The following is a 19,376-nucleotide window of genomic DNA, read 5'->3' as shown; positions in this document are numbered from 1 at the left end:
TTTTGATATGTAGATACATAAGCAGGCCAGACTAATACGAAGTATTTTAATTTAATATCATGTGTTTTCTTGCTTATATGTTTTAAATATGAATGCCTTTTTGCGATCAGTCTTATCACCAAATTACCTGTTATCACCAAATTACCTATATCGTAAAATTAATTTAGCTAAAAAAATGCCTCTAGTACTAAGAAAATCAAAGAAAAAAAAATAAAACAAAGGAAAAGTCTGTTTCTGGAATTTAAGTGTATCGATCATACAACCACAGAGACTTTATTTAAGCAGCAAAACTTGTGACTGAAAACAATTTTACAATTTACAAAGCAACAAAAGAAAAAAAAATGTCCCTTGGGCCACGCTCAAAAGGTTTTTAAAAGAAAATCCCAACCCAAAGACGGTTGTTAGTTTGCTTAAAATGTTAAGACCTCATGCGCTTTCCTTTGAATTAGAGCAAAACATTTATCACTACATCATTGAAATACAAGAATTAGGGTTCGGACTAACTGTGAAACAAGTAAGAGATGTTGCTTACCGAATGACAGAATGTGTGGTCGGGAACATTTTTTCAACCCACAGAAAAAGAGTGCAAGTTTGTGGTTGTGGGTAAAATTTAAAACAAGATATGGACTTACTTTAAGTGTACCTTAAAATTAAGCTGCATACAGAGCATCTATGGCAAACCGTAATATGATCGATGACTTTTTTTTGAAGCTTAATTTAGTGCTGACAAAATTAGGAATCAAGAACATGAAAAATTGCAGCTGGAATTGTGATGAAACGGGACTAACGTTCGTGGTTAAACCTAATAAAATTGTCACTGCTGTAGGAAAAAGATACATTTATAAAAGGACATTTGCCGATAAAGGTGAAACTCATACTTTTTTGGTATGTGCGTGTGCTGATGGTTCTTGGATTCCTCCCATGGTTATTTTTAAGGGTGTACGATGGAATGATGACTTAAATCAAGATGCTCTTCCCAACACACTAGTGCGGTTATCACCTAAAGGTTGGATAACTTCAGAACTGTTTTATGACTGGATGAAGCACTTCATCAACTGTATCCCCCTCAAAAACCAGTGTTAATACTTATGGACTCTCACACCTCCCATATCTCACCAGAAGTAATATCTTTGGCCAAACAAAATGACTTTTGTTTGTTTACATTCCCAGCACATACCAGCCACCTCCTTCAGCCACTAGACGTGGGAGTTTACAAAGCACTTAAGGTAGCTTGGGCTGAAAGTGTCGACACATTTATGAGGGAATCATCAAAAAAACCAAACCGTACTTTGTTTCATCGAATGATGACTTCTGCTTTTGAGCAGGTTTCATAAAATAAATAATTTTGCCACTGAATCCTGATGCCATAACACAAGCAGCACTCGCTCCAGCCAATTACACTGAACGTGCTCAAAATGATGAAGTTTCCATTTCTGAGGCAACTGATACAACTTCAAGCGGAAAAGAAGCTTCATGTTCAGGGGAGAATGTGCTGGTTCCCTCAATGAATGCAAGCCGGGCATCATTGGAAGAAGCTGTCACTGGCATTTTGAAAAAGCCTGTCTTTAACCACAAGGATCAGCAGAAAACCCGAAAAACAAAGAAAAGGGATTCCTCAGCTAAATGTTTAACACCTCCAGGTGAAGATGATGAATTCAAAAAAAAAAAGAAAGTTGGGGATGAAACAGTAAGAAGGAACACGAAACTAAATTCAGCAACACCTAAACCTACGAATATTCAGCCAGTAAGTGATTGGTTGTGTGGGGTTTGTGAGAAACGTTATTTCTCCGATTGCAAACAAAGAAATGGTGCTAAATGGGTCCAGTGTTGTTTTTATTTGTTACCATACCACGAGATGTGTCAAACTTCTGTTGATGACACAACCTGTTATATGTGTGACAACTGTGCCCAGTAAATAATGTAGAAATTGGCTAAAACTTTTCTGTAAAAAAGTTTCTTTACAATTGCTTTTATAAAATTTTTTTGATACAATGATGATAATTATGACGTTTTATTAGACGGGGGGTGGGGGTGTTAAATTTTCTAATTAATATAACAATGTTTTTAGTTATTATTTCCAATTATGAATGTTAATTATTTAAACTTGCATTGTGTATGTACATGTATGGTTTATAAATAAGTGTCAATTAAATAGTGTGCTTATAAAAATTTGTATATATTTTTTTTAATGTCATAACAACATTTAGTTGGAAGTTTATGTGCTAATGTGTGTATATTATCTAACATAAATATGATTTGACTACTTCAGAGATTTATACTTCTAAAATATGTTTTGTCACTAAATTACCTCGACTATATCCTCAAATAAAATATGTATCACCAATATACATAAAAAAAGTGTAAATATAAAAAATTTATTTACAAATTCATTGTTTAGAGTATTAATTTTCTATAAGGTTTAACATACGAACGAAAGTGTATATTAAGACTTCCTGTTGATAAACAATTTATTTTTCAACATAGATTACGGCGATTTATCAATAATTGTGAAATATCACCAAATTACCTCGGTTTACCCTACTCAGTACTACCTCGAAATACATTTTTTCATATATGCAACAATAAACATAGCCATGTGTTGCACAAATATACAATATCCTTCTTGTAGTATTACAAAATTATTTTTTTGGCTCCTGGCGCGCAAAGGATATTTTTTAAAGCACACAAAATTTTTTTTCTGTGTAGTCACTAACCACATACATGCGGCACTATGTCTTGATTAACTCCGAGTTTACTCAAGAAGTAGAACATTCCATAGTAGATTCGAATATTGATAATTGCAAGGTAATTCTACGAGACAATAGGTTTCAGGCACGAATATTGTATTAACTAAACTTTAGAGACGTGTAATATAATTTATTTATGTCTAGATAGTTTATTCGTATTAAAACTTTATAAAACTCGATCGAATTAATACATATTGTTTGAAAAACATTAATTTGTAACACAGAATATTCTAAGGAACTTAAATTACAGGATTTGGGCATTTATCAGATGCTGTGTAAGTATTTTTTTCTGTGTTAAACGAAAGTGTCTCAATAACCTACGTCAACAGCAGATATAATGTTAAAAATGATTTCTCGCAGTGTAAAGTGCAACCATTCGTTTCAAAAAGAACGGAAACATATTCTTTTATTCTTCAAACGTAGCCATTTATCGAGGAGCAATTTTTTTTATACCTAATATGTTGTAGCATCCTGACTGCAGATGATTAAATAATTTATGCTTTCTTTTTTAAGTCTTTTAGTACCATTCAATAATAAGTTTATATAGTCACTTGCACTGCTTAAGAGTATTAAACAAATTAAGGAAAATGTTTTAGCTCACTTAATTCAGATTTGATATATTTTCTTGGTATTGACAGAAATGACATTCCAATTCATATTTAGCATTAATTTTAAATATATTTATTTAATTTCAACACATAGTACAATAACATTTATAATATAAGTATAATGACAATAATATCACAATTAAATTGAATATATAAACATTCTAAGAAATAGACTTTAGTTCTATGAAACATGAAAGATAACTGAAAATGTGTGGAACAAAACACAGAAAACATTCAGACATCGATTGCTACATGCTATTTACAATATTAGTTTTTATAAGTATCATTCATTCATTCTTTTGGATGATATAATAATCTTTGATTTTGCCGTTGAATTATTTATAAGACAGATTCAATAAACAGTGGCAAAGCACTTCATGATTTTAATCCCGTTTTTTATTTTGTATTACGAATAAGCCTTTAAATATCCAGACTCTTATATGATCTAAACTATAGGAAATGGTTCAATGATTGATGTATGCGTTGTCTCTACGAATTTTTCAGGTAACTGCAATTTTGTAATGCAATTTTTTTACACAGAAGCGTTTAGTGTTTCCTTTCAGATCCAGAGCGCCATATGGTAATGAGCCTTACATCAGACATGAAGAATTAAAAGTGTTCTGATGAGGGTTTAGAGCCCTCTGCCCGTGGTTTATCTTAATTTCCATAAAATAAAAACATTATATACCAAACCTTTGAATAACATCAAAAAATATCTTAACGAATATATAATGTAACACACATATAAAACATCTCAGTAAGCTGTAGTTTTCCCATACGATGCTATGATCAGTTGAATTGTTAATTAAAATTAAAAAAACTACCTGTACAAATAAACAGCGTTAAAAAGGTATTTTGGGACGTCAGGGTCACATACAGTGAATTCACGGATTGTGACCCACATAATAGTAACTAGTTGAAACGTGGTCGTTTCATTCGTCATTGAAGGCTACTGAAATAAATTTTATCCGCCCGAGATTTGGCTCCAGACGACACTGTCACGTCCCGACCAACCAGAACTAAAATACTGAAGCATCGCGCGCTCAAGCAAAGTCTGTGCAGAGGTGCCAGGAGAGATTTAGCTGAGCGGAGTACAGGATGAGAAAAATCTCTGTACTTATCTACCAGTTGAAATATATATTCGAAATTATTTTGAAAAAAAAAAATTAGCAGAAAAAATAAATTGAACTTTCTCGAAATCACGCTAGTATTATGCGTCAGCACAATTTTCGGGGTGAGTACAATAGATGTGTTATACCCTTCGCCGTACCAGACTGACGTCACGTCACTGAACATGTGGGTGTAGCTAACAAAGAGGCTATAAATGAGACGATCGCCAGCGAGGAAGGAGACAAAATGCTGAGCTTTCAGTTTGCGAGAAACAACTTCATAGGTGGTGTCAGTTTTTTCTTTGTCAGGTTTGAGGTACGAGATTAGCCATTCTTGGCGCCGAAGCCGGGCCGCTTGAAGGAATGCAGCGGATCGCCTTATGGTGCGGGTAAACCGCCTCAAGGCGCACCATATCCGCCGAGTAAACCGGCTCCGGACGCACCATATCCACCGGGTAAACCGCCTTCGGACGCACCATATCCACCGAGTAAACCGGCTCCGGACGCACCATATCCGCCAGGTAATCCGCCTTCGGACGCACCATATCCGCCGAGTAAACCGGCTCCGGACGCACCATATCCGCCGAGTAAACCGGCTCCGGACGCACCATATCCGCCGGGGAAACGGGCTCCAGACGCACCATATCCACCGGGTAAACCGCCTTCGGACGCACCATATCCGCCGAGTAAACAAGCTCCGGACGCACCATATCCGCCGGGGAAACGGGCTCCAGACGCACCATATCCACCGGGTAAACCGCCTTCGGACGCACCATATCCGCCGGGGAAACGGGCTCCAGACGCACTATATCCGCCGGGTAGACCGCCTTCGGACGCACCATATCCGCCGAGTAAACCGGCTCCGGACGCACCATATCCGCCGGGTAAACCGCCTTCGGACGCACCATATCCGCCGAGTAAACCGGCTCCGGACGCACCATATCCGCCGGGTAAACCACCTTCGGACGCACCATATCCGCCGGGGAAACGGGCTCCAGACGCACCATATCCGCCGGGTAGACCGCCTTCGGACGCACCATATCCGCCGAGTAAACCGGCTCCGGACACACCATATCCTCCGGGTAAACCGCCTTCGGACGCACCATATCCGCCGAGTAAACCGGCTCCGGACGCACCATATCCGCCGGGTAAACCACCTTCGGACGCACCATATCCGCCGGGGAAACGGGCTCCAGACGCACCATATCCGCCGGGTAGACCGCCTTCGGACGCACCATATCCGCCGAGTAAACCGGCTCCGAACACACCATATCCTCCGGGTAAACCGCCTTCGGACGCACCATATCCGCCGAGTAAACCGGCTCCGGACGCACCATATCCTCCGGGTAAACCGCCTTCGGACGCACCATATCCGCCGGGGAAACCGGCCCTGGACGCATCATATGTGGCTCTGGAAGTGCCGACACCGTGGTAGCGCGCGGCCGCCAACACCACAGTGGCATTCTGCTTCGGGGACCTGAGGATGGCCTCCGGGATGGATGGCCGGGTGGGCTCTTGGGCGCCCTGCGGTTGGAAGCCGTACTCGTCGACGGTGTAGGTGTAGGAGCCGTGACCCACCTCGTCCACGGCTACGGGTACGCCAGCTTGCTTCCGGACTCCGGCCTCGCCCGTTCTGATGCCGCTGGCGGTCGCGTATCTGCGGCGCAGACAATCAACAGCTTCGTGAATACATGAGTGCCTTTCATGTCTCGAGTTAGCACCGACTACAGCTCCAGTATGTGCTTTAAATAGATCCAATATTTTATGTTGTTACAAAAAAGATATTTCTACATTTAAAATTGTGTATTTAATCTTCATCTTCATTAAACATTAAAACACACAAAATAATCAGTACCTATCACGCGCAATTGTGCTGATCTTCAATTTGTGTTAAGACACTTAAAATATTTATGAAACCTTAACTGATGAGGGTGATTTTAACAAATAACTGCAAATCAAAGGAATCAGTATGCAATGTTAAAAGTCTAATATCATTACACTTATGTACATTTGATTGTGATGTTTATCTGCGTGCCTTTACCCATGGCTATATAAAATCTACTAAAAAATTATTTTATTTACTTAAAAAAACTACAGAAAGAAACTACGAAATTGTTTTTACAAATTACATAAGTTTTTAGTTTTTTAAATGAAAATCAAACCATTGTGTATTAACTGAATTTAATATTTTAATGGCTTAAATTATGTATTCGAGGTGAATATTGCTACATTTCTGTGTTATGAGGTGTTTGGCGGTATGATGTCTAAATTTCTGTTATTTCTGTTTGATAACAATATTCACCTTATAACTTTTCTCAATCATACAGATATTATATCAATATAGTAGTATTTCGTGGCCAGGGTAACTAACACCTTTTCCATTTGCGGGTTTTAGGGCACGTGTAAAGTTATGTCTGACATTTCTGCATGATTTTTTGCAGTTATCTTTAAGGGATATCGTGATTCAAACGACACGGTATAAACCGTGAACTCAAAAAGTATTTAAGAATCATAGCACTTCAACACAAAAATTTAAATATTCTATTGATTTTACAGAAGTAAAATATATGTTGCGGTAATGCAAATGAATAATAATTTATTTTAACACTCTTTACTTATGCAAAAAAGAGGCGATAAAATATATCATTACGGTAGTTGCAGTGATTTTTTCAACTACATATATTATAAAAGGGTATCAGCTTATTGAAATTTTTTATTTTTAGTTAGCAAGAAAAGTTAATTTAAAGTTTTGAAAGCAAACTTATTCGTAAATGCCATATAGATTCGTATTTTTTACTTCAACATCACTGTTCCTACTTTGAATATTAAATTCTCTCATAAAAAAAATTTAATGCCAGTGCGAAATGTTCAACGTAAATTAATTTTTTTACTTTTGAAATTTGCATATTTGATAACTATTTAACCTCAACTTCAGAACAGACACCCAATTCCGTAGACAAAAACCTCCATGATATACTCACTCGTAAGCGGAACTGCCTTTTCCGTTGTTGACGCTGCCTTTTTTGGGGTTGAGCACCTGGGGGCCTGATGAGGCGCGCTCTCCGGCGCTGGAGTTAGCCGCGGAAATCCATGGATTGACCTCGGCTCCGGGCAGCCGGCCCAAGATCCCGAGCAAACCAGGTCCGCCGACGGGAGCAGAGACGGAGCCCGGGGCGCCCCCGGCGACCGCCGCGCCGACCAGGACCAGCAGTGCCAACTGTGGGAAGGCAAGAACGCCAGTGAATACACAGACTGGAACTTGTTCAAAACTTTGCAGGTCCCTTGCCCATTTACTTTTGATTGGCCGGAATATCTTTCCTTCAACCATCGCAGGCCCAAGGTAAGGGCCCTCTTAGGTAAGCTCCCCTGAGAAAAGGACGTTCCGAAGTTATACTTTTGGTAATTTTAATATAAACTCTTATAAACAACTTAGGAAGACATGCCCGTCACAATTTAACAGTTCATTTTTTTATTAATTTAATTTTTTTAAGAAAACTAGAAAACCAAGGAAAATTAAAATAAAATGGGTCCTCGCATTACCCGAATTACCTGTGTCTGAAGCCAACTCTGGAGATACGTCAAAAATAGTCTCATAATTAACCCTGTATGTGTTTACGTCAATATTTGTTACTACTGGTACGAATTATTTTTATGCGACCTAAATCTGCAAAGAATTAGGACAGCAATTAAATAATAAGTTGTTCACCATTTGAAAAAAAAAAATGTTTTTGAAGGGTTGAAAATTAAAATTTTTAACCATTAGAAATTTTTCCGTTCAGTACAAGTTAACACCCTTAATTATGCCAAAATTTCAATTATCTAGCTCTTCCGGAAATAAGTAAGAATTTGTGTAGCTAAGATAGTCAGTGAGTCGCATATGTGATTTCATAAAAACTTGGAAGCATTTGAGCTACAATGATAGGTCGAGGCAACCAATCTCATCATCAACGAACCAACCACCCCTCCTTTAACCATTCGGCTTACCTGTGTCCCAGAGAACCTGTGATCTGTCAAAGGTGCATCCAACCTCAACTAGCTGTCCAGGCCAGCACCGGAGCTAGGTCACTCCTAACTGCGTTTGCCATTAGAGGGGAGGATACACCTCAGGGCATGTTCCAAGCGATCAGAGCCAGCAACTGGTAGTTCGAGTCCCCAACGTGCGACCCGGGCTAGTAGCGGGGACTCCCAGCATCAAAAATGGTCTCCCTGAACTACTGCCTGGATTCTTCATGTACTTGTGGAGCTCGTAGGGTCGATTATCATGTGAAATAGCGCGGCATCTTTAATGGTCCAGGACACAGGAGATGTCTCGGGCACGTAGGGCCAGCCCCTCGGAGCTAAAAGTGTACAGTCTGGTTGCTTCCGTTTCCACAGCAAAAGCGACACCTAGACTAGTCTTTCCCGTTACACCATTGGTTCTACACAGTGAGCCAAAGCCTTTATGGACCCGACGGCATGAGTTCCCGACAGTGCTGATCCCCCAGGTTAATATTAGAAACTTCTGCCGTTGCCTGCACATAGGGCTTTTCCGCCTCACCTGATGCCTCTTTCCACACACCTGAGGATGTCGAGGGACGAGGACTTCCGGGAAGAGCTCGCTTTGTTCAACACTCTTGGTGTCACGAGGAGATAGTGATTCGGAGAGGCACCCGTTACGTGACCCTGTTGGATTCTGGCTCGGATACTAGAGCCGGCAACTGCCCCGACACCTCTGGCTGCAGGCACCTTATCCCGCAGGAGTCACGACCTCTCACAGATGGAAATTAAGATTGAAATTTCTAGAATTAAACGTCTTATCACCATTCGTAACTCCCCGAAGCCCGATGAAGGATGCAATAAAATGCAATATAGGTCAAAGATCAGACGTTCCTACAAGTACTGATCACGGTTAGAAATGTCGCAACGACTGTTTGTCTTAGTACCACTAATCCAGCTAAGCCCAATCAATGGAGTATTTTAGGTTGTGCAATAGGACAGCAACAGCAGTAGTAATTCGTCATGTACCAACCACATAGTTTGTTGGTTCAGTGCCACATGCAGACCAATAAAAGGCCCGTACCTAAACCTTATTTTCCTGGCGTTATTCATATATTATGTTCATACGTTTCGTATAATTTTAATATTATAAGTTATTAAATACACCACAGCTTAAAAGATTTTCCTTGAGACGTCTAACCATAGAAATAGTAAAAAATTATGTCTAGTAATAGATATTATTTTACTCTTGTGCTAAGACGAAAATACTATATTAACATAATTGATGTAAAAATTATTTCCTCAGAACTAAAGGCTTCTAAGTTAAAATTATTATAAATTTTCTTTTCAAAGTCGAACTATTTTATCTATTAACGCTCATATTTTACATGTGGTCAAAAATCAAGGAAATTAATTTCAATAGCCACTAATAAAAAACGTTCGTCTTGTACAACGAAATGTTTAGGAAAATTGTTTGGTACAGTTGCGTTGTAATAGTTCGGTAGAAAACTAACTTTTAAAATACGTAACTACAATGGATCCAAAAACCGTCTTATTTGGATTTACACTGGTACGGCTCCGAGGTATACATCAACGAGTTATACACCACTGATTCTCGTAACATTACTAATCCGTTTATGAAATTACGAGTATGTCTTAAATGAAAATAACACCGACTGCTCTGTTAGAATAAGAACAAATTTACGGACTTCCCAACGAAGAATTTAACGGCAATAAACGAACAGTTCTTCGTTATTTCAGACAACAGAAGCTTCGTAGAAACTACACCGTTTATTAACATCATCGCGGTAAAATTTTGTTTTTGAAAACAAAGGTTAATTTTAAATTTTTTGCTTCTATTCCAAGTTTAAAGTAAGCGAAGTCAGTGTCGGTAAATTTACGATGATAGTAGTAAATTTACTCAGATCACTGGATAATTTGTGACCAGTGTTCTTGGTAAGTTGAAACAGCAAGTTTTTACCACTGTGTGATGCAGACACCTACCGGAGTCATGTTGCTCTGGTTGAAGTCGGCTGGCGAGATGTGACAAGCTCCAGTGTGGCGACGGTATTTATAGTGGTCAAGATAACGCGTGCGTAGTGGATCATTTGTCTTTGTATTGGTGGGTGGCGTGGGGAGTTAGGGTGAGAGATAACTGCACTAGTTCTCTTCGCCGCGGGAATCATCTCTGTCCTTGGACGAGAGATTATCAGCCTCGGCGTGGCCTGAAATTTGCCCTGTCGCTTTCGAAGACAATCGAATCCGAGTAGGAAACGCCTGAACTGAGTTTAGTTACAGCAGGGCGACTCGCGCTGGGCTTGTGTTTCTACGAGAACCCATACCTTCTTTTCCGATTGAAGTTTACAGGCTCTGATATCCATGAAGTCTTATTCGTACTATATTTAACTTTTATTATTATCTGACAGAGCCTGACTGTTGAAGTACGACAGTCATTAGGTTATGTTTAAACTTAATGTTAGCAAATGTATACAATCTAAGTGTATTTCTGCAATTTTTATCAAATAATCACATATGGAATGCTTTTGAGTCCAATTTAGAGTTAGAAAACATTTTTGCTTTGTCTGTACGATATGATTTAACTCAAAAAACTGGCCTAGTTAATAGACATAAGATTTATAATTTTCTCACAATTAATTAATGATTTTTTAAATTAAGATTATATAACTTTTTCAAAGTTTGAATTAAATTAGAATTATTTTTTTTTTAATTCGTAAGGGGTGTCCATGAGACAACTTATCTCAAAAAAGGTTTTTAAAAGGTTTTAAACAACTTTTTTTTTAACATTTTAATGTATTCAAATTTTTTTGTTTACCTGAGAGTAAGCAGCCTAAAGGTAATGTATAGGTAGTATATTTCAAAGTAAGTGATTTCGTTTCATTGTTTCATACATCCCATTTAATAGCGGATAGTCAACACGGTTTTGTACCTGTTAAAACTACGATCACAAATTTATTTGCGTTTGTTAATTATACGTACGGCGAAATTTTATCCCGCAAACAATTGGATGCTATATATTTCGATTTAAGTAAAGCATTTGATACATGCAAGCACTCTCTAATTGTAGATAAATTAACTAGTTTTAATTTGAATGCCTCCTACACTAATTGGTTCTGTAACTATCTAAATGAAAGATCCTTTGCTGTTCGTATTTGTAGCACTTTATCTTCATCTTTTAATGCACCGTCTGGTGTTCCTCAGGGTGGAACCTTATCACATTACTTATTTGTAATTTTTATAAACGACATAGTTAATGTTATTCAGCATTCGAGAGCTTTGCTCTATGCGGATGATCTAAAAATATATAGTACCATTAGAACACCAAGTGATTGTTTATTGTTGCAAGAAGATATAAATAATGTAACTAAGTGGTGTCAAACTAACAGAATGAAATTAAATCTTAAGAAGATTAAAATAATATCATATTCTAGGAAAACATATACAGAAAATTTTAACTATGTAATAAACAACAACATGATACAGAGAACTTATTGTATGCGTGATCTAGGTATTCTCTTAGATTCAAAATTTTACTTTCATCACCACGTGGATAATTTAAATGCAGTTGTGCAAACAAAATAATTGGGCTTATAAAATATTTAACTTATTTGGCTAGCTCTCTTGATTATGTAATTAGTCTTTATTTTACCTTAGTAAGATCGAGATTAGAGTATGGCTCTGTCATCTGGAACTCTATAACTACCACTGACTCAAATAGACTTGAAAATATACAAAAGAAATTGTTCAGATACATTTATAACAAACATTTAATAGATGATAATTCAGAGAATTTTAACTACGATCTAACCCTTGAAACCCTGAACACGCATACACTGCAGTTTAGAAGGAAAGTTTCTGATACTGTTTTTATAATAAATTGTTTTATAAATGTTTACCACAGCACTGAAATATTAAACAAAATTGGTCTTCGAGTTCCTTCATTCAATCATAGAACAATGCGACCCTTTCGAACATATCACATAAAAAAATGAGCTATCAAAACGGTGTACTGATAATTGTAATTATATTTTAAAGATTTAGACCCTTTCCAAAGGGCAAAATTCTCTATGAAAGATATTTTGAATTTTTAATTTTCTTGCAGTTAAGATAACTTCTGATGTAAATAATGTTTTATTGTTATTTCATTGATAAGAACTAATTTAAATGTGACAAATTTAGCTACTTAATCTTATAAGGGTCCTTTGTCATGTGTTTATGTTTGTGTTGTCCCATTTTTATTGCTGTGTTTATCATTGTGTTTTGTGTATGTTATTGTTGTTTCTTTATGTAATATTTGTTAAGTGCCTACCTGTTAAAGGCTTTGACTGTTGGTAGGCACTCAAATAATAATAATAAATAAAAAAATAAAAAAATCCTAAATAAGTTGTTCACATGGTAACATCTACACAACAGTGAACTTTAGGCTGATTATGTCTAATTTTTTTAACAGAATAACCTGATGGAATTATCCTGTCTTTGAAACTATGTCCGGAAAGCACATAGTATGTTATTAATTATTAAGATTTCATTTTAGTATATACTAATAAACACTGAAATTCATCTTTTCACTACTTCTTTTGTACACGCCCGAATACTTGCCTCTGTGTAACTACATATTTTTTTTAACTTCATTTATAATTAACATTTGAAAGTTCGCGTGTGCCGTAACGCGGAAGTCACCATACTGCGCGCGCATACAGCTTGCCTCATTACTGACAAACATTTATGACCTAAAAAACTTTCAGATCAATATTTATCTGATTTTTAATGGTTTATGAGTATTTGTTTCGATACTGATAGGTAGTATATAATAGTTCCTCCGGCGCCTGGCTTCTGGCTGTGGTACCGAGAGCCGGTCCGCCATCTTGGATTTTGAAGCAACGGTGGCCATTTTTGGCTCAAAAATTCCTAATAAATGACTCAAAATGACTCAAAAATTCCCGTTTTGAGGAAAAATTTCCCATTTTCGAGGGAAAAATTCCAATTTCGTGGGAAAATTTCCCGTTTTATTCCTTAAAAATCCCAACAGCTAGAAATGATCATATGTAGGCTTAAGCATCCATGTCTACAGCCTCTGATAAGCCTCTGACGTCATCATGGATTATGACGTCACCGCTACAATTATAATAGTACCTCCGGCGCCTGGCGTCGGCGAGTGGAGCCAGAGCCGGGGTCCGCCAAATCGGATTGTGACGTCACTGCGGCCATCTTGGATGATTGTGAACTTGACCTTTGACCTTCACCTTAACCCCGGTGCTCATTTTGGATCCGCCATCTTGGATCCGCCATTTTGTATGACGTCATTGTGTTTTCTCGAACATTCCGGCATTGTGTGTTCCGCCATGTTGGATGATGACGTCACCGTTGCCATTTCCGTTACACCCGCAATCTTTAAAATCTTTATTTATTATCCGATTTAAATGAAAAAAAAATTAAAAATTATAAAAAAAATAAATTAATAAAATTTGAGTAAAAAATAATAAGAAAAAAACATATATTTACGACACGGAGCTCGGACTCCCTCCACTTTTTTTCAAAGCATATATATCGTCACCTAGTATGACGTCATGTCCGCCATCTTGTCTTGGTTGCTGGAAGCCATCATAATTGTATCGTCGGCGAGAGTGCGCTGATGACATATTAGTTTAATTCTTACCTGCTAGAGTGCAGTAAACATTTATTACCTAGGTGCCCCCGCCATTTGAAATTTGGACGCCATCTTGAAAATCCGTAATTTTTATGTTAGAAAATCGGGAAAAGTTCCCAAATTCATTAAATAAATCACTCATTAATTTACATATTGATTCGATCGATTCCCGTCGTCGGTTCGAAACCCGATCGATGCAATAATGTTTAATTTTATGTAAAAAATAATAATTTCAATAATACCATGTTCAACATTCGTAAAGATAATCTAAATCCACTACTACCATCATCCTATCAGACATCAACACCACCATATTGGAAATTCGTAATTTTAATGCTAGAGATTCGGGAAAAAGTTCAAAATTCATTAAATCAATTTGTAATCTATATAATGATTTATTAGATCGACTAAGGTCCTTGGTTAGATCCCTGGCCGATACAAAACAACTTTAATATTTTAAAAAAGTACCACTAAAGTGTAAGGTTCGAGAAAATAAAAACACCACAAGTTGTATTATAAACTTTTATTACATACATACTACACTACTACAAGTACAAAAAACACAGACAAATTACTAAAGTTTTGTGGATTTCTCGATTCCGCATCAGCCACCCACGAATTAAAACGAGGTGGAAAGCCCCACCACTTGATGTAGGACAGTCCATTTCTTCGTTTTATAATCTTCTCCACCAAGTACGTATCGGGATACAACGTAGACTAAATCTCTTCGGCATAGAAGCCGCCATGGATAGGATTGTGGTCCAAATCTTCGAGGTAGTAGGTCCTAGGCTCTGATTCACGAACATGTGTCACACGGAAAAGTTCAGGACTCAAGTTCGCAGTAAACCTTTCTCAAAGATACCTTTCTGCTTGGAGATTCGCACTATGTCACCGACGTTAGCTTTACGCTTTCGTGGATCTTTCTTCTTCGTCTTGGAGTACACAGTTCGAAGCAGTCGATTGTCCTTTACGTCCTTCGGCTTGAGTTTCGTGGTAGAATGCACCGTGGAATTATACTCGCTTATTAGTTTCGGCAAGATGTCAAGCCACTTGTAATTTCCGTTAGCCGTGAACTGCAGCCACATCTTGGAACGCAAAGTTCTGTTAAACCTTTCGTCAATGGAGGCTTTGACGTTACTAAATGTAGAGTAGTGTTTGATGCCATACTTCTTCATCAAAGCCTTGAAGGTTGCATTGTAGAATTCTTTCCCGAGGTCCGTTTGCAGGTGCGATGGTACACGTCCATCACGCAAAATATTGGTCATGGCCTTGGCTGCGTCAGTTGCAGTCTTTGATTTTACAGGTCTCGCCCAAGCGAACTTGCTATAAACATCGATGACTGTCAACATGTACTTGAAACCTTTATTCAATCGGGAATACGGTATCATCTCAACAAGGTCCGCCTGGAATAAATCATCAATTCCACGAACTATGACTTTGCGACGAAGGTATTTTCGTCTAGCAGGAACATGAAATTCGCGAGCGATTCCGGTTCGACTCATTGTATGTAGCCGGCTTCCCTCAAATCTTCAAGTATGGAGACTATTTCGTTGATGTGCGAATAGTTTCCTACACTAATCGAAGCATGTAAAATTCTAAGACGATCAACTAATTCGTTGGGGTCGTCCCAATATACATAGTCAAATATCTGACCACTTTCTAGCTTTTTTAAACCTTCGCCACGTATTGTTAGTTCACTGAAGAGATTAGCGAGAATGTCAATTTTTTCATGATATTCGTCTTTATATACACCACTATCTGGATCGTTATCGCGAAAATGTGCATTGGTTAGCTCTAGCAGTTTTGTGTACTCTTGTAAGTCTTTGTGAGAATATCCTTTAGGCTCCCTGCGAAACAGCAGTTCGTACAGACACGGAGTCCCGCGCGTTTTGAACTCTGCTACGCGCACGATATTTCCTGGTAGAAAGTCTATTTATTTAGCACCGAGGAACCATTTATTATGTTTTCTGTACACTCCGTAGGTCGTGTCATTACTCCGGCTCGTAAACGATATCAGGTATGGTCGGACCATTGCATTAAATTGATGTCCCTTTTTCGGTATTTTCTTCTTGTGCATAGACTCTGTACTTGTTAAGTCCTCTTCTTCTCGATCTGGTTCATACTTTCTTTTCTTTACAGTCGGCAATTCATCTTCAACTTCTGTCTTCATAATGATGGCTGGTTCTTCCTTGTTTTTAAGTTCGTCGAGGCGACTAGTGATTGGTTTAAATATCTCCTAATTTGCCATCTCACGTGCAAGACTGGTTCGTCTAGCAAGTAAATATTTTTCACGAACAGACTGTATAGCTCGATGAAGGTCACTGGCCAGGTCCGACATTGTACTGGCTGAAAACTTATTGCAAGACCTCCTTTTATACTTTTTCAATCGTTCGCAGAAACTTCTTTCTTGTGTTTGGCCAAATCTTAATTTGTTGACAAGTGAGATAGATATGCTTTCAGACTACTGTGAAAAGTCCTCAGATCGTCACGTCTTTGTGCATTCGATACTTTGATCATGTCGCGAATGCGAGAATCCGAGGTTTCCACATGCTGGTCGATGGCAACGAGATACTCTAGTAATTCCTTTTTCACACTGTCTACTTTTTGAGCCAGTAGCGAAATGTATTTGCGGATATCGCCGTCATGAGACTTGAGAGCAGTACGTAAGTCTCGACTGCTACGACCGAATTTCGAAATGCTATGACTCATGTTTGGCAATAAACTGGTCGATACCTCGTCTGTACCTGCCCTTATATAGAGGCCAGTCTTTGACTATGACTATAAATCCGTGTTCTTCTTTCCAACACAAGGAGCACATGTCTTTGAATTCCTGGAATGTCATGTCGGTGTTTACATGATCATCATAAGCGTGGCGTAAATTAAGTTCGTCCATGCGAAACAAAACCATGACATTTGCGTTGTCTCGTAGGAGATATTTTGGAATACGACTGTAGGTCTGACACAGGTATACGCAGTCTACCTTGGCGTGTCTGCCCATGGAAAAGTACTCTTGTATTATGCCTTGTGTCTCGCACATTACATCGTCGAAAACAAACACGGAATTAGGCTTTGCTTCGTTTGGAGGTACAACATCGGTATTATAGCTAAACGGAAAATACTCCAGACCATCCACCGAGCGTAGAACGACAGCCAAGCGCTGGTACTTTGGCTGTTGCAACGACTTGGAATACAAGTAAACGTTCTCGAACCGAAGACCGTTTGGCTCCTCCAGTAAACTCAGTAAAAAACACGTCTTGCCACAGTTTGACGGTCCTGCTATGATGCAACTTATGGCAGAAGGCAACAGTAAGCCATGTCGTGATTCACGCGCAATAAATACATCGTCTTGCGTAATGAACACGGGCAAAAACACTTCTTGCTTGACGACATGCATTTTACTAAAGTAATTGTATAAAATCAAACACATTTATACTTTCTGGTCAGTTGCATGTAATGACTCGAAGAGGTAAGAACAAAAAACTCATCGGTGCAGGACTCGTGAACTCGCTGATAAACAATCTACCATTCGAGCTACACATTCCCGGCTACAGATTCTGCGGCCCCGGGACTAAACTAGCGAAAAGGTTAGCTCGCGGTGACGTGGGAATTAATTCTTTCGACGAAAAGTGCAAGGAGCACGATATCGCCTACTCGCTCAGCAAGGATCTGGAATCCAGACACCGGGCCGACGAGATATTGGCACAGGAAGCCGAAGATATAAGTAAATCGTCGAACGCGGGACTAGGAGAGAAAATCGCAGCGTGGGGCGTTTCCAAAATCATGAAGGCAAAGACGAAATTAGGACTGGGTGCTCGTCGAGCCAGCTCCATCAAGTCAAAGACTAACTCACGCAAGACCAAACGCAAGACTGGTGCAGGCGTGCAAAAAGCCAAGCAAAAATTACAGACTCTCGACAAGAAGATTATAGGAGTATTTCTTCCTTTGCTTTTGCGTGCATTGGGTGCTCTCGGCGGCCTCATCGGTGCAACGAGCGGTATAGTGCGGGCAGTCAATACTTCGAAGAATGAGCGCAAGCAGTTAAAAGAAACACAGCGACACAATGCCAACATGGAAGCCATTGCCATGGGTAAAAAAAAAAAAACGGCGCAGGACTCTACTTGCAACCTCACAAATCAGGTCGAGGCATGAGAAAGAAACGAATGAAAAAATCCTAAGTTCTTTGCCGAAATGTCCGCTCACCAATATAGATTTGTTCAAATATGCTCGAAAACCTAAAATACCAAATTTCCGCGGCGTGTTTATGCGAGACACTTTGCCCAGCAAGCAAAAAACGTACGAACGCACCATAATTAATTTAGACACGTCGGCGGGTCGCAGCACGCACTGGGTGGCTTATGTAAAGACGGGAAAAATGGCCGAAAACTACGATAGTTTCGGTAATTTACGCCCTCCGCCAGAACTGCGACATTACCTGGGCCGGTCCACGATGATGTTTTACAGTTACGAAACGGAAAAGAGGCCTAATCAAACAAACTGCGGACACTTGTGTCTTCGCTTTTTAACAAACAAAAATTAGCTGACAAATAAAAATTGCTACTTAAAGGTTGTGCAGTGATGATAATTTATTAGTCATGTCAATAACACTTACATTGACAGGTCACACATCTGAGTGCACGCGGTACATTTCCCGCCTCTGGATTTAGACGGAGAATGGTGTATCGGACTCGTAGATTTTCAAACGTATAATGCCATACCTAATATCGACGAGGAAAACTGCAAGATGTGCTTCCTGAAAAGCGATGGGACCGCTAATGAAATACGGTTACCTGTTGGCTCTTACGAAATTGATGACATTGCAAATTACATCAAGGATATGATACCACAGGATGTAGACTTTCAACTGCGTGGAAATCCAAACACTCAAAAAAGCATTCTAACATGCAGTGAAAATGTCGATTTTACGAAACCTGGGACCATAGGTACGATGCTCGGATTCGAATCAAAGGTGTATGATACAGGAAGAACGTAAGAATCTACGCGCGCAGTAAACATTTTGCCTGTGAATGTCATAAGAATAAACTGTAATTTGGCAAGTGGAACGTATCTCAACGGAAGACTAAACAACATGCTGCACGAGTTTTCGCCGATGGTCCCGCCAGGATATAAACTGGTAGAAGTACCGCAAAGTGTCATTTATGTTCCAGTCGTCGTGAAGTGTGCACACGAAGTCGTCGTCAGAATCGTTGACCAGCGAGGACGATTGGTTAATTTTCAAGACTAAGAAATTACATTACGTCTGCACTTGAAGCGA

The 19,376-nt window shown here is 38.9% G+C and overlaps 1 protein-coding gene across 1 annotated transcript; it reads right to left on the bottom strand.

Moving 5' to 3' along the window:
* Positions 1 to 3,405: 3,405 nt before the first annotated feature.
* On the bottom strand, positions 3,406 to 10,478 carry LOC134540020 (uncharacterized). The gene is made up of 3 exons (XM_063382452.1): positions 10,444 to 10,478; positions 7,446 to 7,681; positions 3,406 to 6,121 (listed from the first exon to the last, which is right to left on the bottom strand). Exons 1-3 carry the CDS (start codon positions 10,450 to 10,452, stop codon positions 4,864 to 4,866), a joined length of 1,503 nt encoding a protein of 500 aa, XP_063238522.1. The 5' UTR covers positions 10,453 to 10,478; the 3' UTR covers positions 3,406 to 4,863.
* Positions 10,479 to 19,376: the final 8,898 nt, after the last annotated feature.

This window comes from Bacillus rossius, chromosome 16, assembly GCF_032445375.1.
Source record: "Bacillus rossius redtenbacheri isolate Brsri chromosome 16, Brsri_v3, whole genome shotgun sequence".
NCBI lineage: Eukaryota > Metazoa > Arthropoda > Insecta > Phasmatodea > Bacillidae > Bacillus > Bacillus rossius.
Note: the sequence above shows the minus strand (reverse complement) of the source record. Positions and strands in the feature narration are given on the sequence as shown.